Source organism: Sciurus carolinensis, chromosome 13, assembly GCF_902686445.1.
Source record: "Sciurus carolinensis chromosome 13, mSciCar1.2, whole genome shotgun sequence".
Taxonomy (NCBI): domain Eukaryota; kingdom Metazoa; phylum Chordata; class Mammalia; order Rodentia; family Sciuridae; genus Sciurus; species Sciurus carolinensis.
The window spans coordinates 40365610-40389572 of NC_062225.1; the positions used below are offsets into that span (position 1 = coordinate 40365610).

The following is a 23963-nucleotide window of genomic DNA, read 5'->3' on the forward strand; positions in this document are numbered from 1 at the left end:
CAGCAGCTACAACATATGGATAAATGAATGTGGCTGTATTCCAATTAAAATTATTTACAAACTAGGTGTCTGATTCTGGCAATTTGCCAATATACAAAAATACAGATCCTCTGTAATAGTGTGTATGTGCACACCTTTGATGCAAGACTGACATTAAAAATGTCATTCTAAATTGTGGTTCTTCACAGTAATATCTATTTGACCAGAAAGATAAAATATCATCTACAGTTAAGGGGGGGGAAACTATGTTCACTAAATAAAATTGTATTTTGCTTGTTATTTCCGCAATCTCACAGATAAAATTATATTTTGAAATGAAAATATACCTCAATTTCTAAGACCTAAGAAAGAAAATCTATTGGGGAGAAGAAAGAGAAAGGCATGAGAAGCAAGGTGAAGAAACAATAACCCATTATTTGTGTTCTCAGAACTATTTGCAAAAGCTGGTAACAAACTGCAAATGAGACACCTGCACTTATGAAGTTTATGACATAGTTGAAGAGCAAACATTTTTTGCCTCTATATTCCAAAACCATCAACATTATAGGCATTTGGGATTACAAGCCATTTTTTTCTCCTTCTGGTAATGGTGATCAAACCCAGGGCCTTGTGCATGCAAGGCATGTGCTCTACCACTGAGCTGTACTCTGGCTCTATGAACACATTTTTTTTTAGAATATTTTTTTAGATGTTGATGGACCTTTATTTTATTCATTTATTTACATGTGGTGCTGGGAATCAAACCCAGAGCCTCACGTATGCCTGGCAAGCGCTCCACCACTAAGCCACAACCCCAACCCTATGAACACATTTTTAAAAGATGTTCAAAACCTAGGCTTCAAAATAAAAATATTTTTAATGAAGACTTATACTTTTATAGACACAAAAGACTACACAAAATCATTAAATGCAGAATATATTTTCTATTTTCCCTTTTTCCTATATCAGTTCTGTATCCCCAGTAGTAACTATGGCTTACTACATGGGCATAGCCTTCTGGAAGAATTTATCAGAACCTTCTTGGGGAGTAAGGTAGGAGGTACTGAACTGGAAAAATCCCAAGGTAATTATGATTCATCTACTTCTTTATGCATCTTCCAATCCCCAATTCAAGAACCCCTACTACATATCATGATCTCTCAAAATACACTAGGACAGTTTTTTCCCACTGGCAAAAAATGAACCTTGAACCTTAAACAACACTGAATATAACAAATAATGTGTGCTTTTCTTCAACATAGGCTTTCACTTCAAAAGATTAAGTTTGTATAAGAGAAAACAAAAAATTGTCAGGTCCGCAAGCAAGAATTAAGAAGTGGGAAAAACCACACCTCTAGACCCAAGTCCATCCTTAACTAGATTAGTGAGGCTACGTCAATTAGGAATGATAACTAAGCAAAAAGGATAAGGATTTAAAGTGGCAAAATAAAAAGTACCTAAATTTATTTTATTATAATTTAGGCCTGCTCCCAAACAGTTTTAAAAATATAACTGAATCTATATTTAGTTCCTTTTAAAAACAATGTAACCTATCTAGAACAATTCTCTCATTACTCTTTTTTGGAAGAAAATATTATTTCTATTATTTAAAAGAAGAAAAATAAATCACCAAGGAAATAAAAGACCAAAAGACCTAAAATCAAAGACCAAGGAAATCAAAGATCTAAAAAAAAGCATACTAAATGTAATTGTCAACTATATAGGAAAGAGTCATTTTCTAAATTTTAAAAGTTTAAGAACTGAAAGAGGGCTGGAGTTGTGGCTCAGGGGCTGGGGCTGTGGCCCAGTAGTAAAGCACTTGCCTAGCATGTATAAGGCACTGGGTTCGACACTCAGCACCACATAAAAAAATAATAAAGTTATTGGGTTCACCTACAATTAAAAATATTTTTTAAAAAAGAGAACTGAAAGACGTATGGGAATAAATGTCTTCCTAACTGGAAATCATATTTAAGATTTTTCTCATTAGGAAAAAATATAAGACGGTCTCCATTTAGCTTAAGCTGTCATAGATGGTACATACATGAGTGAGTTGACCTATGTTCCAATAAAACTTTGCAAACACAGGCAGTAGACTTTAGTCAGTAGTTTTCTCTAACCAACCCTGTTTTTAAACCTATGTAAGATTACCAACGTATAAAAGAGAAACTACATACAATTATTTGACTTTTATCAAGTCTTTTCTACTATGGTGAAAAGTGCTACAAGTAGCAGAGGTCAAAAGAGGTGACAGGAAGAAAAGTCAATATGTTAACAAAACCTATTTCTTATACAATAACTTCATTTAGACTATCCATTTAACAAACATTTGCTCAGTACACATGCCCCCCGGCTCAAGATCTAGTAAAGAAGACAATACATTCACAAATATCTACTACTACTTAGGCTGGGTAAGTGCCACATCATGGTAGATATAATTACCAATTGTAAAATGTTTCACAGTTTAACATATTCCACATATATTGTCCTAACACAATTTCATAAGAAACCTCTGAAGTACATAAAGCACTTGGAATTATTCTCATTTTACACAAAACTGATAAAGCTGCAGAACTAGGATTTAAATCTCTAGTATTACCATTCCATTACTCCTCTGTGTGGCCTTCTGCTAGGGGCCAGCAACAGAAGTACAGGCATTTGGATTGTTCCTCCAAGAATGAGAAAGATTTAATGGGTGAAAACACTCTGGCGTTCCAAGAAAACAATATATACAGAAGTCCAGGAGCAAGAGAATACAATAAGTGAAAAGAATGCTAGTTTGGTTCATGTGAGGCAGATAAGATGAAGTAAGGATAGAAAGATGAATTGAAAGCATGGGGGAGGGCTGTAAATTCTAAGTGTCTAAGTGACCCTGAGCAATAAAAAAAATCAAACGACTTAGAAGAAAGAGGAAACCAACAAGAAACTCTTACTGTATGTTTTATACTAAACACACATTGCAAAAGAATGACCTCCTTTATAAGGATGTTAAGTTATAAGGGAATGCTACAGGGAGATTAGACTTTCAGAAGTTCTCAGTAACTCTAAAAAGTCTAAAAGGAACAGATTGCAAAGCAATTCCCACGTTTGATGTAATGATTCTTACAAGTCCTCTACACTACCACGCCGCCGAATGCAAACCAACATGCAAAATTACCTTAAATTTTCTCACATTTTTACCTAAAACTTACAGAATCTTCTGGCGGTCTCTGAATTTTCCCCCAATCCACAGAAGGTCCCTTTTCTTGTAAAAATCTGTGAAACAGCTTCCGAAATCCATCAAGGTCTTTTTTAGTGTGCTATAAAAATAGAAGTCCTTGTTACACTAGCAGAATGCTTAATATTTAATGAAAACAGATATTAATGATACATTTTAAATACCTTTAAATGAAATTCTTATACTATTAGAATTTGGAGTAGAGCAGAGACTTTTTTTACACCCAATTTAAAACAAAAAGGATTCAAAAAAAAAAAAAAAAAGCTAATAGGAGCCACATTTAATGGAATACAAACGAAAAACCTTCTCTGCCTCCCAGCAGTATCATATAACTCAAACACCATTTGGTTCAAGAGAAATTAACTGGTTCTCTATATTACTCACCAATGTCTGTCTTTATTTCCCAGTGGAAATTAATCTTTGCCAAAAGAACAAAAAGAAACACAGCTAACCTCAAGACATGAAGTAAAAAACTGAAATTTAGAAAACAAAAAGGATAACATTGACTTTTAAGTATAAAAGTAAATAACTCTCAATTCTGGGAAAGTTCTATGATAGCTGTCAAAGTAGCATTGGTTCTATTAAAATTGGCTTTTTGGAAAAGGCATTGGAGATATATGGTTTATAAACTAACTTCTCACAATTCCCATTAAGGACCAGTATCCAGTTCTCCACCAATGATATCAAAACACAGAGTAATTAAAGTATTTATCTTGTTCAGATTGTTTTAGTGACCTTGGAAATTTCCTAGATTGAAATAAAAAAGAAGATTTAATAGTTTTGCTACGGGCAAAGGCTGAAAATCCTTAACTGTTAAACAAGGCTACCTTTTTCGTTTGTTATCATACATTCTACACTTATTTCCAGCTAGACAATCAGCAGAAGCAACAACTAAGAATTACATAGAGGAAGCAAAAAACACTGTAATGTCCTTACCTCAAACTCATGTGAGGGTGCTGTGGTAAGTATTTTTTCTAATTCCTTTTTCACAGATAATTCTAGCTCTTGTCGAATGACTTCTTGGAACTGAGAGGCACCATCTTGAGACATTGCTTTGCTAAGATCTGAAACAAAATATAAAACCACCAAGTGAAAAATCAGACAGTCATTCAAACAGTTGGGAAGCTACAATGGATCTATTTCTGATGTTTCAGAAAATGAAAGGGCTCAATCCTTTGTATGATATTCCAGCAGGGTCACTAAATTAGGACTACATGATACATGATAATATGGTCTAAAATTTGATTGTAGTATACCAGAGTGTAAGTGGTAAACTAATCATTTTGAGTTTGGTTTAAAAACAAAAAAAGGTAAAAGTAAAAAGATTTATTCACATTTGAGCACATAGTTTCATTTCTATTAATGTTTCCCTAATAGCCATCAAAACTGGAAAAAGTAACCCAATTGGGATGACATTAATAAGGGTTTTTTGTTTTGTTTTGTTTTTCAGTACTGGGGTGATTTACTACTGAGTTACATCCCCAGATCTTTTTGAGACAGGGTCTTGTTAAGTTGCTTAGAGCCTTGCTAAGTTGCTGAGACTGGCCTTGAACTTGCCATCCTCCTGTCTCAGCCTCTGAGTTGCTGGGATTACAAGTATGCATCACTGCATCCAGCTAATAAAGGCATTATTTATAGAATACGTCCTTACAGAAATGCTGCCTCAATAAGAGAGCTGAAGTAGTTTAGCAATTTCACAGAAGCAAAAAGACTCCTCCCTTCTCCTCTCCAGTTCAGATGAAAAATTTAAGAGATTCTTTCCATTTTAGAAGGGGAACCACTCCAGTTTCTTATTCCCTACTAAAGAAGAACTTCTTGGGAGACACTGGCAATTCCAAGGTGCCTCTATTTTCATTCATCAACATTTTCACTTTAAAAGGAGAAGGGCACAAGGCTGCCTGACTGCTTCTGGTCCCCAATTTCAGCCAAGACTTTTCTTATTGCTTTTCTGTGTCAGAATAGACTATTAGGGCTTTTGGCATACATTTTAGGGCAACTCCATGACAGATGGAACTCAAAAAGGCAACAGAAATGCCTATTAGATTAATACAAACAAAAATAGAAAAATACATAAAAAGAAAACACCCCAGGCCCAAATAACTTTTAAGAAAAATGCCAACACAAGTTGTTTTATAGACTTTTATCTCTAATCATCCTGTCTACTTATAAAATAAGGGACAATCCAATTATTGTCTACCCCTCCCCATTTCAGTTAGTGATGTCTACAAATACTGATTAATTTAGCAGAATCATAGCTCCATAAGGCTAAAAATTTTGTCCCCTTGCACATTCCCACACTACAAATTATTTTATTTTCTGGGCAGAAGGAGGAAACATTTATATAGGCAGAATTAAAGCCAACACAATCAGTATTTTAAAGATATTTTTGAGAACAGACATTAGTAAGCTACATAACTCCTGGGGTAATTTACTTAATGTAGACAGCCTCTACCTCCCCCAAGTATGTAAAAACATTAACAAATGACATAGTTAACATGGATCTTGAAAAATATTTAATAGATACTTTTTAGATGTTGATGGACCTTTATTTTACTCATTTATTTATATGCGATGCTGGGAATCGAACCCAGTGCCTCACACATGCTAGGCATGCACTCTACCCACTGAGCCACGATCCCAGCCCTAATAGATACTTTTCATCATATTAAAACCCAAGAGAAAAAAAAATCCAAGGAAAAGTGGTGACAGTACACAATTCAACCTTTCAATAGCCATCTTCTATGTTCTTTTTGTTAGCATAAACCACAACACAACTAAGTCTATAGAGTCCAGTAAAACTACCAAAATGATCCAAGCTGTGGTTCATAAATAACTTCTCTGGGAGCTAATAAGCACTATACTTCATGTGTGTTCCGTAAACAACCAAAAGATATGTTCTGACAATAATAATTTGATTACAATCTGTAAAAACCCATGATAATGGATTAGCACATTTGCATAAGTTATGACAAATAATTAAAAGCTACTACAATATGGTTAAAAGTAGAGTTAACGAGACATCATCCACACATTTATCCCTTGAGAGACTTGGTGGTAATTTAAAATTTGTCACAGGTTCATCTCCCACCCTGATGCCTCATGTGTACCTGGGATAACTCTTCCTCTATCTCTAAGTCAATTATCATAATATTTGGAAAATCATTTGGAAGAAAAATCTAAATATAGGGAAGAAAAACCTCTATGTTAAAAAACACATGAATCACTTGATTCTGGATCACATATCAATTAAAATAAATCAAGGAATAACTGTACAATGATTTTTTATTTATTTATTTATTTTTAGTTGTAGATGGACACAATACCTTTATTTTACTTATTCATTTTATGTGGTGCTGAGGATTGAACCCAGTGCCTCACATGTGCAAGGCAAGCATTCTTACCACTGACCCACAATCCCAGCCCACAATGATTTTTAAACTAAGGTTTTTCATTAGACTTGAAGACATTTATAGGTTTGTTGCTTTATTGCTGAAGCTACATGTGAAGGCCAGCATTAAGTCACATTCCTAAAAAATAGTGATGGAAACATTTAGCTTACTTAAACCCTGGGAATATGCCAGACAAGATAAAACTAAATGTACTGCAAAGTTTAAAAAATAACTAAAGTAGCTATCTGAGATTTGGCTAAATGAGGACAGTTAAAAACAACTTTAGAGGCTCCCTGTGCAGGACAATAGACTAAGGTGAAAACACATAGAACCAACTATGTCACTGTTCTCTTAGGCAAGCTTAGAATGACTGGCTGAATAAAAAAGCATGACTTTATGACTTCTGCCAGTAAATGGATGAATCACTTATCATGCTAAATGAAACAGCCAATTCCAAAAATCCAAAGGTCAAATGTTCTCATATGTGGATGCTAACACACAGTGGGGGAGGAGGAGATAAAGTTCAATGGATTAGACAAAGGGGAATGATGGAAGGGAGGGGGGATGGGAATAGGAAAGACAGTAGAGTGAATTAGACATAACTTTCCTAAGTTCATATAGGAATACATCACCAGTGAAACTCCACATCATATATAACAACAATAATGGTATCCTAATTAGAACAAATTATACTCCTTGTATGTATGTCAAAATATACTCCACTATTATGTATATCTAAAAAGAATTTTTTAAAAAATGGCTAGCTGAAAGACCCACATTAAAACTATCTGTGGGCTGGGGATATAGCTCAGTTGGTTGAGTGCTTGCCTCTCAAGCACAAGGCCCTGGGTTCAAATCCCCAGTACCACAAAAAAAAAAAAAAAAAAAAAAAAAAAAACTATCTGTGATCTTTGCCAATCATAGCAGGTCCAATCTTCAGATACAGCTTTAAAAAATCCCAAATAAGTCAGGCATGGCAGCACTTGCCTGTAATCCCACTGACTTGGATAGCTAAGACAGGAGAATCCCAAATTCCAGGCCAGTCCAGGAAACTTGGCAAGACTGTCTCAAAATAAATACAAACAGGGTGGGGATATAGCTTCAGTGATAGTGTCTCCCTGAGTTCCATCCCCAGTACCAAGTGGGGTGGAGGAGATTACAATTAAAAAAGAAACATTCCTAACCTTTATTTTTCTTATTTGTTCCATAAGCACCAAATGTACAACAGTTCATTCTTTCTACACCGTTTACAAATAAAATCAGCTTATATAACAACAAAAAAACCCATAACAAGCATGTCACCCCTTCAATCCCATTCTATTCCTGTTTCACTCCCCCTGCCCTAGGCAAAGTGCTACTATGAAGTTCTGTTTCTAGTGATTAAAGAATAAGGAAGGCCTTTTTAGGAATAAAGAATATTAAAGAATAAAGAATAAGAAAGAGCGCTTAAGCAACAAGAGTAACTATCTTAAGCAACTGGATACAAATCAGAGGCACAGAACCATTTCCCTGTGCATCTTCCTTAACCATCCTGACTTTTTAAAGATCTGGAATTTCTGGTAGAAAAAAAGGGGCAGAATTTAGAAACTTTCTTGGATTTAACATTCTCAGGTTACACTTCTGGCAATGACAGTTGTGTTTCCAAGGGAAGGTCAACTAAAGGATGCCCTGAATAATGCAAGATTTCAAACCTCATAAAATGTTTTTGTCCCTCCTCACTTCCTAGCAAAATATAATTGATTCTCCATGACTTAAGAAAGTGGATTAGAAGCCAAACATTTTATTACCTTAGAATAAATCAAAATATTTTTAGAGATGAAAGGGAGCAACTAATCTACCCTCCTCATTTTACAGATGAAGAAACTGAGGCTGAAAATAGATGACCTATCCAAGGTCACAGAGCAGGCTAATGTTGGTGCTCTGAAAGAAAGATTTTTTTTTTTTTCCCCCTGAGCCCCACATACCACAATGAGTAAAAATACCCTTTTCATTTTTTTTGCCCTGGTTTGGCCCTCTGTAATTTTTGACATAGAATCTCTAAAGACCACTCTACTTCAAAAGCATTTATAGCAGATTTTTTTCTTATATCCAACCAACAGATCTAACTCCCCATCACATAAAACTGGGTTTACTAGAATTACCTTGGTTGATTTCATCACACTTCAGTCAATTCATATAAAACAGGCAATAATTATTTTTACCACCCTTTTTCCTCTCCCCCCCAAAAAAATTTCCTAATTCTTCTTTGTTCACAGAACTAAAATTTCAACATCACAGACTTTCTGCTTTCCAACTGTGGGGGTGTGGGGTGGAAGGAAGACCCAGTACGAAAAAACAGAGGAAGAAAGAGGAGACACTGACATTCAATCTGACAAGAGATTCTTTTTGTTTCTTAATTCAGGTATTTGATTCCATGCATTTCAGCAACTAAGATAAGTGTGTAAGTATATGCAATACCCTTCCCTGACAATCTAATACTACAACAAACAAATAACTTCACCTTCTGAAGTACAAAGCTAGTTGCAGGATATAGAGTACATGGAGAAGCGACAGAAAAACACTAAAGGCAACAAAGGGTAGTAGAGCCACACCCAGGCCACCTCTCACCACTCAAAAGATCTGATTAGTCCCAACCTTTCTTGGAAATCCACACTGAGAGGTTCTTAAAGTCAGAGAATTAGAAAGCCCACTTAATCTTAAACCAGGAAATGACTTGTGATTCAAATAAACATAACACTTTAGGAGTGTAATGGCAACTGGAAATAGTCATGAATAAAACTTGAGGAATATGCTAACTAGGTTTACAATTAGCTTCTTCTTGGCTCACTTCAGTCCTTCGAACTCAATTACATGTAAATATTCTCCCTGGAAAAATTCTTCTTTGGTTTCTATTAACCAATATTATCCTACATCTTTTTTTACTTCTCTGACAACCAGGTCTCAGTTTCCACAACTGGCTCCCCATTTCTTCTCCTACTCCCTGGGTTTCCTAAGATTCTGTCCCCAGACCATTTTTTTTTTCTCAATTTTTCCCCCCACCAATGTTCTTATTGATGACTCTCAAAATATGTGCCTCCCATCCCAACCTTTCTCCCTGAGCTCCAGGTTCACATTCCCTACCACTTCCTAAATCTTTTGCACCTGGATACCCTGCTGGGTACCTCAAACGCGGCTTTGTTTGTCCAGAACAAGACTCATCATTCAACCTAAATTTCTCTTCTTGCTCCCCACAGCACTAACATTTTCCTAGTCACCCAGGTTGAAACCTTGATCAAACAGTTGGTTCTTCCCTGCTTTCCCTATGCATTATAGCCAATTACCAAAAATTCTAATTAAATCATAATTCCATTCACTGCTCTTCATTTCCATTACTACTACTTAAATACTTCTAGCATTTTCACTCTCCTTGTCATGACAAAACCATTTTCTAACTAGTCTGCCTACTGCTCTAATCTGGTGGTGTCATAATAGAATGAACTGATCCCCTTATCAAATCACTTCTCTTCCTCATTTGATGGGATTCTCATGGACTACTGAAAAAATACAAATTCCTAATCCAGGCATGCCTTAAAAGCAAGGTTGAAGTACCTTTTCCAGTAACCAAACCTGATGAAAGTGCTATATAATGACCACCAAAGGCTGCAATTTCCTACTCCATTTGTGACTTCTAGAACAGTGTTTCAAAAACTTTAATTTGCATACAAAACATCTGAAGGGCTTGTTAAAACACAGATTCCTAGGCAAGCTCCCAGAGATGCTGACTCAGTAGGTGTGAGGTGGGGAGAATACACATTTCTAATAAGCATACACTGCCAGTACTGCTTTGAGTAGCTCTGATAAAGATTATATTCCATTTATCTTAATGTTTATAGTTGCCAACTTTTTCTGCCCCAGTACCCTGTCACCTACTATATACCCCAAAGACCATGTGTTTCAGAGATGGCATCAGGCCCAGGTTGGTCTAAAGCCCTCCCAGTGATTGGTTTAAGCATGAAACAGTATGATTCTGGACAGGAGCCACAAAGTCATAGTTAATAAAGTACTTTGGAGAAACAAGTTCCTCACTGAAAAAGAAGAGATATAGGAGGAAAGAAATGAGAAAAGTCCACATAAATGCTTAATAAATGCACTGAAAATGCACATTGTTTACCTTATTAAAAACACTGTCACAATTGACGCATAAACCAGACTTCCTATTAATAATTAAGATTAACCTTGCTCTCAAACAATAGAATTAGTTCTTAAAAATCTCAAAAAGAGGGCTGGGTTCGCTCCTCAGCACCACATAAAAATAAATAAAATAAATGTATTGTGTCCATCTACAATTAAAAATATTTTTTAGTGCCTTTACGCCATGTACAAACAAAGAAACAAAATGTATCCCATTTGTTTACAATAAAAAAAAAGTGAAAAAAAATATTTTTTAGAATCTCAGAAAGAAAGAAAACATCATTTTTGGAAAACAACATTCAGAAGAGGTTTGTTAAATAATTATTAAGTTTAATGGATGATAGGAAAGTCACATCAAGGGTCCTATCACGAACTTGTTTATTGAGAAGGGAAAGAGGTCTAACATAAAATCACCACCAAGGACTAAAAAATGAATTGGTAGCTCTGTAACTAAATTTATGTGCATTCAGATAAAATTTTTAAGTTTGAAAAGGCTTTAAAGTCAGTGAGTCCAGTTTCTTATGGTGGGGAAGAGGAAACAGGGGGTCAGAGAAGCTGATTTGCCTAAGGACAACAGTAGCAGTGCCAAGCTGGAATCCAAGCCCTGTTGCCTGGTGCCTGCTTCTCCTTTTACTGGCAGAAGGTCTCTCCTCTAACAATTTACAGTGTGTTTACCACTCCAGGTGTATGCCACCAAATATGAATGAAAACTCAACTATGATTATTATGTGAAGTTATTATGTGACATGAAGTTAAGCATGTGACATTAAAATTACAAATCAGAATAAACATTGTCTTATTGCATCTTATGCTCAACTTTTCCTTAAACACCTTTTGTTTTCTGAGCAATGAAAAAAAAAAATCAAAGAAAGCTTTTCTGCAGTCTATAAATATTTTATTACAAAGGCTAAGTATTTTACCATTGGCACAAATGAATCCAAAACAGTGCATATATCTTTGTTATCCATTTGCCTATACTTTTTAGAAGTTTTCAAATTCTAAGCAAAAGTATAACCCAAATGATATACCACATTAGTCTTTGCCAGGGGAGCAACTAGAGAAAAACACAAACTCAATCACTTTGCCTTCAGGTCATTGTGGCCAAGGAGCAAGTGGAGCTAGTGTCAAAAAGCATTTCCACTACATTAGTATTCTACAATTTAGAGACTAGCAAGTGAAAAAGTAGACTAAGCATATTATGACTATTTCAGGACCATGAGTACAGTGGATTTTTGTTTGTTTGTTTTAAGATGAAAGTGAAATCAAAGAGAATAGGAAACACTCTTGACTTACACAGGAAAAAACAATCTACACGTTTTGGGAAATATGAAACATTGTGTTGTTTATGTGAGTTAACAACCAACTTCTACATGGTTCTCAAAAACAATCCTCAATTGTCAAAATGGTTTGGGGGCACAATCAATTTCTTCTGGCAATGACTAAGAAAAATAAACAATAGAACTATTGGCAGAGGCAGAATTTGAATCCCAGACAATTCTTTACAACAAACTAAAGGAGATGCCTGCATCACCAATCAAGAGTACGGGAAATGGCTTTTAAATGGACTATTATTTCCTTTCTCACAAAAGTTGCCTAATCAAAAAACAAAGTTTAATTTTCTTTCAATAGCTTAGCAAGCCAACATTCCAAGAATTTACTAAGTTATTAATAGAAAGATACAAACCCAGCAGAATTTTAGAGATCTACAAAATATGGTTCCAATTAATAGTCACTGTGCCTGGGGCAAATCACCAAATTACTAAGACCAAGATGTCTATAATTCCAACAGTATTACTTCAAGTTCAAAATGATATTTTAGAGAGGAAATTAGAGGTTATATCAAAAAGAACAACAGTCTTTAGAACAACTCCAGTGTCTAAAGAATCCAAAGCAATCAAAAAGATAGTAAATAAATCATATTTCCAAGCCCATTTTAAATTCCAAACCCACAAAGAACCTCCCCTAAAGTATTTTTTTTTTAATATTGTTGGAATTTACTCCAATGTTATAAATGGAATGATATAAATACCATTTCTCCAATGGTATAAATGATATCATGATGAACAGCTTATAGGAACTCTCATTTCAACAGATAAGAGTTTAACTTTCAAGTGTTGGTTTATATTAACTTTCCAGTAAGGAGTAAGTCTGAGAACTCATGATACCCACACTTCTGCAAAAAGTACCAAATGCAACTTGGTGGAAACTGGAAAATTATGTATCCTTGTATTTTTTACCTAGAACATTTTAAAATGAGGTCAACTAAATAGTCCTCACACAATCTAAGTATCCCATTATTTTAATTATAAAAGTTGCTACAATTCATGGTCTTGTGAATTACTATTGTTTAAAAAAAATTAAAAAAAAAAAAAAAACCTACCGTCAAAACTTTCCAGTGTATCTTCAGAATACAGAAATGGAACTTCCAAGAAGTGAACAAGTTAATATTTATTTCTGTGATGCTCCTTGTTATTTTTTTCTTTAGAAGGCTTTTACAAATGAAAATTACCCACCTTATTAGAAGAAAGAGTTAGTAAGAACAATCAAAATTTACCAAGAGACCACGCGGTCCATGTTGGAAAACAGTCTATAAAATTTTCATCAGCTCAACTTTGAATTTCTTTTAATTTTCCATTAAACATTCTCACTAGGAATTTAACTACTTTCCTCTCTCTAGCAACATAATAAATCCTTAAGTACAAATTCAAAAACTGAAGGGTATGTCTTAGTCATTATTTTGCTGGTGCTAGTCCTGACTCAAATCCATGCCACAGTTCCCCTGAATTAAAATTCTCCTAGTCATCTAAATTATCAGCAACAGGCTAAATTTGGTTTTAGGATTTGAGAAGAACCAGGCTAAGGCCTGACCTCAACCATCACACCCCAAAATGCTTCTCATCCTTGTATTCATCTGAGCCCCTTTCAGTTATAATTAGCTCAGTAATCTTCCCTGGATAGTGGCCATCTACCAAGCAGGAATTATCAAAAGTGTCATAAAAAGAATTCCAGCAAATGGGACAGTTAACAGCCTTTAGATATTTTTTAAGTGACAGAGGTACTGAAATGGTTTTCACTGAAATATAGGAAAGTACCTCAATTTCAGAACAATAAGGGACATTTTTACAGAACTTAGATAGATAATGGTACTTCAAAATAGCTTTTAAAAATGCCTATAATATTATATTTATAAGTATATAATATAGCATAAGCTGGTTAGACAACATCAGTTCCTTCACTGTAAGTTTAAAAACATTTGAAGAGATAACTCTCAGAACTTTTTAAAAGCAAAACTGCAAATGGCATCCACTGACAAACCTGGCAGAAAACCACAACTGTTGATGACCTCTAGTACCTCTGAATGTGACAAGCTAGAAAAGAGATACTGCTCACATTTATTTAGAATAACTGGAGGCCCTGCAACAATCCCTGGGGCAGAAAAAAACTGGAGCTGGAGAAGAAATTTCACAGGCAGGCAAAGGGTGACCTGAAGACAGAATACAACAACTAGGAATTAGGTGGCAGATTCAGTTAAGAAGGGTCTTCCTGTGAGAAAGAACCTTAGGCATCTTAGGGATACAACCTTGGGGAGATGGCCAAAGAATAAAATACTTAGGACTCTCCTGTCTAACAACATTAAGAATCTTTATTAACAGAACATTTCCAGCTAACAGTTTATGGTCAGAGTTCTTGAGGATAGAAACATGTAGCTTTCCCATAAAGTACATTGCTTGGATTTAGAGGAAAAGATTCAAGCCAAGTGTAGCAACCTCATGCTCTATGACATTCAAAAACACATTTACACAACACATAGTTAATACACAGATCTGATAAACTTTTCAATTGCCCACCACAAGGATACACCAGAAATTCCTATAGTGTACCGCACACAGTAAGTACTAAAATTTTTGTTGACTAGGTTGAAATAAAAATTCTCACCAATTTTAATTGACACTATCCACACTTTACCCTACCTATCCTCCCCTCCTAACTGCACTTTTTCTTTCTTTTTAAAATTATCAACTCCCAAGTGCCAAGGTCTGAATGCTGAACCTGGAATAGGAAAATAAGAGCTGTCATACCTGCATTACTGTTTATTTCTGCTGATGACATATGGTCATATTTCTGGTAGCAATGCTGATAGGCCACCAACATCTTTTTAGGAAAAAAAAAAAAGTAGAATTCCCTGGCCAGCTAATGTGCCTAGTACATTCACATGATCAACTCATTTCAGCTTCTCAATAACCCTGAGGCATAGCATTAATTCTGAGTTAGTTTGTTTTTGGTGCTGGGGATTGTACCCAGTAACTTGGGCATGCTGAACATGTGCTCTACCACTGAGCTATGCTCCAAACCCAATACCCACTTTTTATATAGGAAGAAACTGAAGTTCAGAAAAGTCCTATCAAAGATCACCAGTTAGTAACAGGACTCAAACATAAGTTCATACACTTACATCTTTTTCAACATTTATGTAATCTAAGAGGTGTTATAAAAGTACAACCAAAAATGTAGGCTAACCTATTAAGTAGTACATGGGAAGTACTGAGTTGTAGGTTTCTCTTTTGTTGCCTAGACAAATTCTTTTAGAGCATCCACTACTTATAAAACACTACATTTCCCCAACAATATAAAATTATCTTTGCCCACACAAAACTGTCTACTTGGAGAAACAGGCCATTTCTATAGTTTTTAATGTAAGAAGCAACAAAAAGATGTTGGAAAGGACAAGGGTTTTAGATGCATTCATATGAAATTTCAGTGCTTCTTACTGGATGTGAACTTTGGATACAACATATAACTTTCCTCAGCTGTAATATGGTGATAAAATTCTATTTCTTAGGGCTCTTAAGTTTAAAGGAGACAAAGCATGAAAGTGGTTGGAGTCTAATATTTGTTAACTCTTTCCCCTACGAAATTACATGAGCTAAGTACCAATGAGCAGAAATATTAATAAGTTCTGCAGCAGAAATCAAAGAATTTGATTTGCTTCTAAAAAATTCAAAACCAAAAATCCCAAACCCTGACACTTGATTACTGATGTGTGGAGACAGCTGTGTAATTAGCCAATTAGGGCTAGCCAATTAGGTATCATTTATAACAGCAGCAGTTAAACATATAGAAGGCTCATACCTGAAACACAAAATTTAAATAGTAAACAGGAGCACAATAATGTTTAAAAAGCATGTTTGGGGGGTCATCTTTTTATACCAAACTGCCAGTTTAAAAAGGTAACTACCATTTAATGTAAAAGTGGATGGCAAGTAAATGCAATGTGGTATCTTGGATTGAATCACGGGAACAGTAACCTGAATAAAGTTTATAGTTTAGATAATGCATGTTATGTTAATTTCTTAGTTTAACTGACAAAAGTACAACTATTCTATAGATGTAGAAGAAATCTGAAATTAAAAGCTTATTTTAAAAAGGTGGATGACAAAGCAATGACAGATACACACACACACACAGCCACAGTTAGAGAGGCTGTTAATGTGCACAGATTCTGTAAGCTATTTTAAAACATCTTGAGTTTAATGATATTCCTAACTTTTAAAGAGAAGCGACTTGCCTTTTTCCTAGCATTCTTGCAAATTACTGAGTTCATTATTATTTTGTGTGTGTATGTGTGTGTGTGTGTGGGGGGGTGCTGAGAATTGAACCCAGGGCCTTGTGCTTGCAAGGCAAGCACTCTACCAACTGAGCTATATCCCCCAGGCCCAAAATACTGAGTTTAGGATGCTGAATATTGTCACTGTTACAATTAGTAAAAGTTTCAAAGTTATCTCTGCCTTTCTAATCTTGAATAAGACATTTATTCAATCAGAACATAAAGAAGCATCTCTCACCACATATAAAGTATACTATGAATTTGAAACTAAAGACAAGTGACACTTCTGAGTTTAGTGCTAAAGGCAGGCATAAGGTCCCATCTGTTTCCATAATACAGACTCTTTTAATCTATTACCCAAAACTTAAAGAAGAGTTAATAAAGTGATGTAGAACTCACTAGGGAATTTTTATTTCTGAGGGCAAATGATGGGCATTAGGAACACAACTTTTTAAATAAAGTACATCGACTTTTGTTGAGAATTACATTAAGTTGTTGTGAACTTTACTAGCTGTGTTCATCAAGATGGCTGTTACTTTCACAAACTGGGATCTGCAAAGAAAGGGTTTACTTGCATACCAGAAGGCAAATCCTGTATTACAAATTGGTGACAGAGGTTTAAGGCAGCACTAATTTCAATGTGCACACTATACACACACAATCGTACGTACAAACAATGTTACTTACTGCTCAGTTCAGTTGATGGGCATTTTCTAAACTTTAATATACATGTGATTTAGAGGGCAATTTTCAAATTCCAAAGAAATCTTAATGATCTTTTCATATTTCAAAGGTAAAAATAAACACAGCAATGCAGCAAAGTCATTTCTTCAGCTGAAATGACCTCCAGCTTCTATGGACTACTCCCGGTTTCGCAATAAATGAATCTGAGACTCAACCCACGTACACACAAGCAGCAGAAGCAGGGAACTCTAAAGCTTTCTCAAGTCCTTACAAACCCACCTGCCTTCCACTACCCTACAAGTTCCCTTTCCCGTCAGTCCCACACATAGGTACCTTCACATCGACCCCCAAAAGAGAATAAGGAAAAGGGAACAGCAAACGAAATCCTGTTTTAAATCATTTGCGGCCACAATCGGAGGAGCCAGAGTACTACTAACCTGATTTCAGGGAGGCAGAACTAAAACCAACAAGACACCGGGCATAGTATACGTATCTGAACCACCAACCCAGCAAGCAGGAAAGGCAGCTCAGATGTCAATTTAACGAAAAGGTTCTGGCAAACGGTATCTCAAATGAACAATTCCACTTCCAAACCACCCACCAACCTCTCGACTGCCGAGTACCCATATTCGACTGAAGCAATACGGGAGATAAGAAGCAGCATGCCTTACCTTGTACAAATCTCGACATTTTAGTGTTTTATTAAAATACTCTGGCTTATAATTTTTTAAAAAAAATTTCTAGAGGAGTCACGCTATAGGGCAGGTCTCTCTTCCTCCTCCCTGCTTTTACCAACCGACGTGTTCTTGCTCCTCGAATGTTTGGATATTTAAGGGAGTATTCATTCAAAGCGATTAAAAAACAAAAATCAAAAAAAAAAAAAAAAAAACTACTAGGAAAACCTTCCCTAAATCCAAAGGGCGGAAACTTGGTGCGACCGAGTCTACCTAGAACTCGTGCCTATACTGCGCTCCTGACACAAATGAGGGCCAGCTGGAGACTCCCGGAAAAGGTAAAAACCACACGAACTTAAATTTCATCAATGAAAGAGGCGGACCCAGAGCAGATATTTCACCGCCCCTCAGTCTCCACGCCCTCTGGGGCTGGACTGCAGCAGACACCAAGGGCTGCACCCCCGCTGGCCCCCTCCCCAGCGCCGCCGTTCAGCCCCGGGCGGATTCCCCGGAAAACCTCGGCCAGCAGTGGCTCCGGCCCCAGCAGGGGTCAGGGAGGCGCGTGAGGGAGGCAAAGCGGGACGATGCAACCATTTTTACCAGCCCATAAATATCCCGGGACCAGGAGGCGCGTGAATTCCGCACTTGGGCAAGCCAACTGGCCCAGGCCTCTTGCTACCCGCCTTCTGGCCCGGAGCAGCGAAAGCGGCTGAGGCTTTTCCCGGAGGCCGAAGGCTACGCTGCCCCTCCCCCAACGGACACTAAGAGACCACCGGCGAGCGGCGACCTGTGCACCCGCCTTGGACTCCCGGGGAGGGGGCCCTTCTCATGCATATTCTTATCCCGAATTTGGCCGCTGGGACCACACAGCGGGTGAGGAACAGGGTTCTCCACCTCTCGGAGAGGGAAGCTCACCCCACCCCCCAGGGGTCACCAGAAGTCCAACTCCGCCCCTCCGCAAGCCGCCAGCAAGACCCACCTTCCAGTATTCCTTCAGCAGCTGGGAAATTGGGGGCGTTTATGGCGCCCCGGGAAGAAGGCTCACAGGCTGAATGTCACCTCTGAAGCACCCTCCGCTCTCTCTTTTCCCTCACACATGCACACCCTGAGCCCTTCCCTGAAGTCGCAGCCCAGTTGACCCCCTCTACCCACCCGAGCGCAGGCTCCCGGCCCCGAAGCCCCCACTTTCTCTCAAACACCTCCCCTCCCCCTCCATTCGCAGCAGCCCCCCTCAATGCGGAAATGTACCTACAGAGCAGACCGACAGACGCAACTGCCAGTCGGGAGCCGAGGTTAACGCAGGGCCTGGCCAATGAGACTTGCGGAGGTGGCAGGGGGCGGGGCATTTGCAGACTGAGGAAGCCCGGCGTGGGCGGGCGCTGAAGCAGGCGCGGGAATTCTGCGCGTGGAATCCGCACCTGCAGTGGTGGTAGGGCAAAGGCTATTTGCCCAGTAACACTTCTGTCTTCTACGTATACTTCAGCAACGGAGAGAATGTAAGCACCAGTGGTTATTTTTGCAGTTAGTAAAAAAGGCTCCTTAGCAAGGATGAAGAAACTTGGGAGGATGGAGCTAGAACTTGCCAAAACAGCTTCTCCAAGAGAGAACCCGGTCCTTCTCTAGACCCTAACTCTGCTCACCACCTCTGGTTTGAGAAGGATGAAGATGCGTTCAGAATAAGCAGCGGGATGTGTACGGCCTAACAAGAGGAGGGCTTTAGGAGTCAAGGCTTCCTCACCAGAATCACCACTATCCCCCTTACCCTGATTCTACGCTTGCAGAGATAGGTTTGTGATAAGCCTTTACTTTTCTGATTAATGTGGAAATGGCTCAAGTTATCATCCAAGAGATGCTTTCCTTTTGGTAGATCCTTTAGTCCTCAAAGGAAAGAGGATATTAAATGATGGAACTTTGACACTAACTTGGGGACTACCACAGGGAGCTCCAATGTGAATTGGTATGGCCAACCCCACCAACATGTAATACCCAGTGTGCCTGTCAGTGGGTGTATCTCAGGCTTAACATTTACACTTAATGATGCAGACAACCCTCATGAAGACCGATGAATTTGTCAGCGTCCGCTCTTTAAGTGTCTCCAATAAATCAAGTACTTCCAAACGAATTTGAGGATTTGGGTAACGTTATTCAACCAAGGTAAAGTGAGAAATTTTTAAATGATTCATTCTCTAAACAAAGGTACTTCATTTTTTTTTTTAGTTCCACACATTCATATGGAAATGTTATTAAAACAACACAAAACAAGACCAGTGATCATTGTGTTTCTTAATGAGGAATCCAAAAAGATTACATCCAAAATCTCTCCATTATAAAACTAATTGCCCCCAAATAAGACCAATGAAGTATCTAAACTTCAGATGCCTACAATTTAATAACAGCATTGGAGACTGGAGATCTTACTTAGAATCTCTACTTCTTTTGTTAACAGTACAGAAATTATTCTGTCCTTGAAAGAACTGTATTTATCCATCAAGTAAAATAGTACCAAAAATTCAGGGGCCCCCCCAGGATTACTTAACCTGCAAAAAATAAGAGACAAGGAAGAGTCTTTGAATATACAAAGTTTACTAGAAGAATGATCAGTTATTTTCTACCTTCACAGATGATTAAGGGAAATGAAATGTTTTTTGTTTGTTTGTTTGTTTTTGTTTTTTCCACATAAGGGAGTTTATTAAGCAAAGTGTCTCCCTGCAGGGTAAGAGAGAAAATGAGAGGGAAAGAAAGGGAACAAGAAAGGGCGCATGCTAGAGAGAGTGGAAAAGTGAGAAGGATAGAGAAAGTGAGTTGGAGAGAGAGAAGCATGAAGGAGGAAATGGTTTTTAACTGCAACAAAAGCAGTTGGTAATTCTCAAGAATGACATCTTAATTTATGAGTGATTATATATTGAGATATAGTACCTCATTCAGTGCCTCAAGAAATCTCTGAAAAAGTAACTATCCATCTTCAGTGTTTAAAATCTATAAATACTCAGAGCAGTAGTTCTCTAGAAGTCATATTGCCAAATATTACTTTCAAATAATACCCTGCAAATGGAATTTCTTTATACAGAAACTTAAATTTTGAACACTTGAGCTCTTTGTAAAAGAGCTTCCCACTCCCACAACTAGGAAATACTTCACTGGATGATCATGAGGGGATAGGGAAGAAAACTGAAAACTAATTCTTCAAGACCTTGGAGCCATGGCATGCTTTAGAGGCAATGGCTTATTTCTCCTTATACAATTCATCCCCTGAAAAATTGCCTATTCTGTGTATGTCTCCCTACGTATGTCTGTAAGTGTCTTTAATTCTTTTTTTTTTTTTTCATATATATTATTGTGTAATATCTCTTCAGGGTACATCATGATGTCTGTATTGTTAGAAATCTAAAGTGGTTAGATTTACAGATTAAACATTTGCAGAAGCCTGGGTTGGGGTAATCTAAAGAAGGATGAAGAGGGAAGGCTGGGAAGAAGAGTGTGCAGGAATAAGGTGTTGGAATGAGATGAATTGCAAACTAAAAAGAAGACTGGAAGCCAGTTTTTCTCTGGGACCATATGCTACCATCCAAGGATGATATAAATTCTGCCTCTAATTTTCTTCATTCCTTCTTTCTACTTTCCCATAGCAACTTGAGAAAATTCAGTTTGGTTTAACCAGTCTGGTGTCCTGGGATGTAATACAACCTCACCATATCTTTTTCCTTTTCTCTATACAGGAACTTTCTATCAACAACAAGAAAACAATGTGTGTTGTCAGATTTCTAAGCATTCTTTTTTGTGCCTCTTTAGATTTAGTGCTTAATATAGTGGCAAATAGCAAGCAGTTCATAAGTGTATATTGAATGACCAGTTTAGTGCTACTAAATCTTTTTAACTCAATATTATATCCTGCTCTCTACTCTCTGAGAACCATAAATAAAATAAGAAATTTTTGGAGGTAAAGCTTTTTGAGTTTCAGTTATTTCCTCCTAGAATAGAAACCTGAACCAAAGTATAAGAATACAATAATAACAGCAAATACAATGCCTTGGTGACTTTACAGTAAGTTTTACTAATTCTCCACCATTAGCATTATCTAATAAGGGGTGGTTTAGAAACTAAAGTACGGAATAAATATACAAGTAAGCCATATGTGTAGTCTTTTATTTTTTCCCTATCTACCATTCCCCATCCTCTCAAGAAAATAAAGCAGTACTTTATTTTTTTGAGGAAATATGTCATATACATAAAATTTTCTATGTCATGCCCAAAGTTTTGAGCCAACAGACCAGGCAACAATTATCCCCTGGACTGCTGCCCACACTCAATATTGGCTCTATCTAAATCCTAGGCCACCCACATGAAAGAATCAAAAGGGGCTACTGTTGGGTCAGCAGATGCCAGAGTCTGACTAGATTTAACAATAGGGTACTTCACTTGAATCAGAAGGTAATCAAACAGGGCTAACTGTAAAAGATATCAAATTATACCTATGAGATGGACTGCTGATGAATGAGTGATCTAAAAATGAATGGGATTTCCAAATACTTGAGGAAGAAAAAGACTACATTCTTTCCTGTTGCCAACCCCTGTTGGTAATGAATCAGGAAGTTTGCTGAAACAAGTTGTGAATTTAAATTGTGACATGTCCTTTCATTTGTTCACAGTGTGATTTTTAAATTATATTTGAAAGTTGTATAACTTTTATATCAGAATAGTATCAATTATTTCAAGTAACTGAACTTTTTTTTTTTAATGTTATTTCATATTACAGATAGCTATATGAAGAGTTGATAAGCCTTACTTCTTAGTGGTTTTAAGTCATTAGACTTAAAAGAATGCAGTTTAACCATAGTACACATTATCTCATTCACAATTATCAATAATTTTCCTCCAAATTCTCCTTTAAGAGTTGAAGAAGGGCCAGGCTCGGTGGTGCACACCTGTAATCCCAGCGACTCGGGAGCCTGAGCCAGGAGGATGGAGAGTTCAAAGTCAGCCTCAGCAACATTGAGGCCCTAAGCAACTCAGTGAGACCCTGATTCTAAATAAAATACAAAATAGGGTTGTGAATGTGGCTCAGTGGTCGAGTGTCCCTGAATTCAATCCCCGATACCAAAAAAAAAAAAAAAAAAAAAAAGGTGAAGAAAGCAGATCCTTACTATGTCATCTCATGGTTCTGATCTGCATGCTCTCCAGGGGAAAGTGTTGGTGAGAAGTGGTGATGTCATTGTTTTGTCTCAATCATGTGCCAAACTATATCTCCAGACCCCCTTCAATTATAGAGGAAAAGGATTCTTTCCCTTTAGTTAATAGGCCAGGAATAAACATAAAGAAACATAAACTTTTTAACAAGCATGGATCATTACATGAACATAGTTTAGAAATACAAAAAGAAAACTCAACAAGAAATAACAGCGGGCTGGGGTTGTGACTCAGTTGTAGAGTGCTTGCCTAGCATATGTGAGGCACTGGGTTCAATTCTCAACACCACATATAAATAAATTAATAAAATAAAGGTATATCAACATCTAAAAAGTATTTTAAAAAAGAAATAACACATATCTTATTAAAGTCCTAAGACAAAACAAATATTCTGCTTTACTTTAGTGATGTATGTACAGATGATGAATTTTCTTAATATTGATTTTGAAATTCTCATAGAGAAAAGTTGTGGAATAGACAAGATTTCAGTTTAATCCTATCTTTTCTTCCTCTTTCAACTATATTCAAGATTCCCTGTTGTGCTTCCCATCAAATGACTTTTGATGGTTTTCCAAATATCTTTGCCTCTGGTCTAGCTTATTAAGTTTCCTGCCAGTGCCACCGCTGGAAAGGAAAGTATAAAGAACTTCTGTTTCCTAACTTAGTCTTAGGAAATTTATTTTAAGCATTTTACACCTACCACCGTAACTAAATATTACAGAGAAGATTCTCAGTACTGTTCTTTGGATGAAGCTTTGATAATTAAGTAATTATATGACATTAAATGAATAATATGATTAGAAAATAAAAGTAATGATGTTTCCTCTCTAGAATGAAAAACAGGAGGAATGTCATATTTACAGAAAAGATCACAGAAAAAAATGTGATATATTCATGTCAAGTTCTGGTGCTATTTTAAATTAAATTTTAATTTTTTTATTTCACTAAAGGTACACACCTTTTTTTTTTTTTTAATTCCAAATACAGTAGTACTGAATTGCCCACAAGGAAGAGCCTTATTCTTTTGCCCTGCTTGTCTTTAATTCAACTCTGTTCCCCAG

At 36.8% G+C, this 23963-nt stretch overlaps 1 protein-coding gene across 4 annotated transcripts in view; it reads right to left on the bottom strand.

The window, feature by feature from the left end:
- Nucleotides 1-18873, bottom strand: part of Ugp2 (UDP-glucose pyrophosphorylase 2) — a 51817-nt gene extending 32944 nt beyond the window's left edge. The window contains exons 1-3 of one of the 4 annotated variants that reach the window (XM_047522274.1): nt 18698-18873; nt 4133-4260; nt 3171-3278 (exon numbers count right to left, since the gene is read on the bottom strand). In XM_047522274.1, the coding sequence (XP_047378230.1) occupies nt 3171-3278; nt 4133-4246 (222 nt within the window). In that variant the 5' untranslated portion in view covers nt 4247-4260; nt 18698-18873. Of the gene's footprint in view, nt 1-3170; nt 3279-4132; nt 4261-17047; nt 17185-17481; nt 17504-17715; nt 18222-18697 lie in introns of those variants that run through there. The other 3 variants (XM_047522273.1, XM_047522276.1, XM_047522275.1) reach the window with 3 other exon arrangements.
- Nucleotides 18874-23963: the final 5090 nt, after the last annotated feature.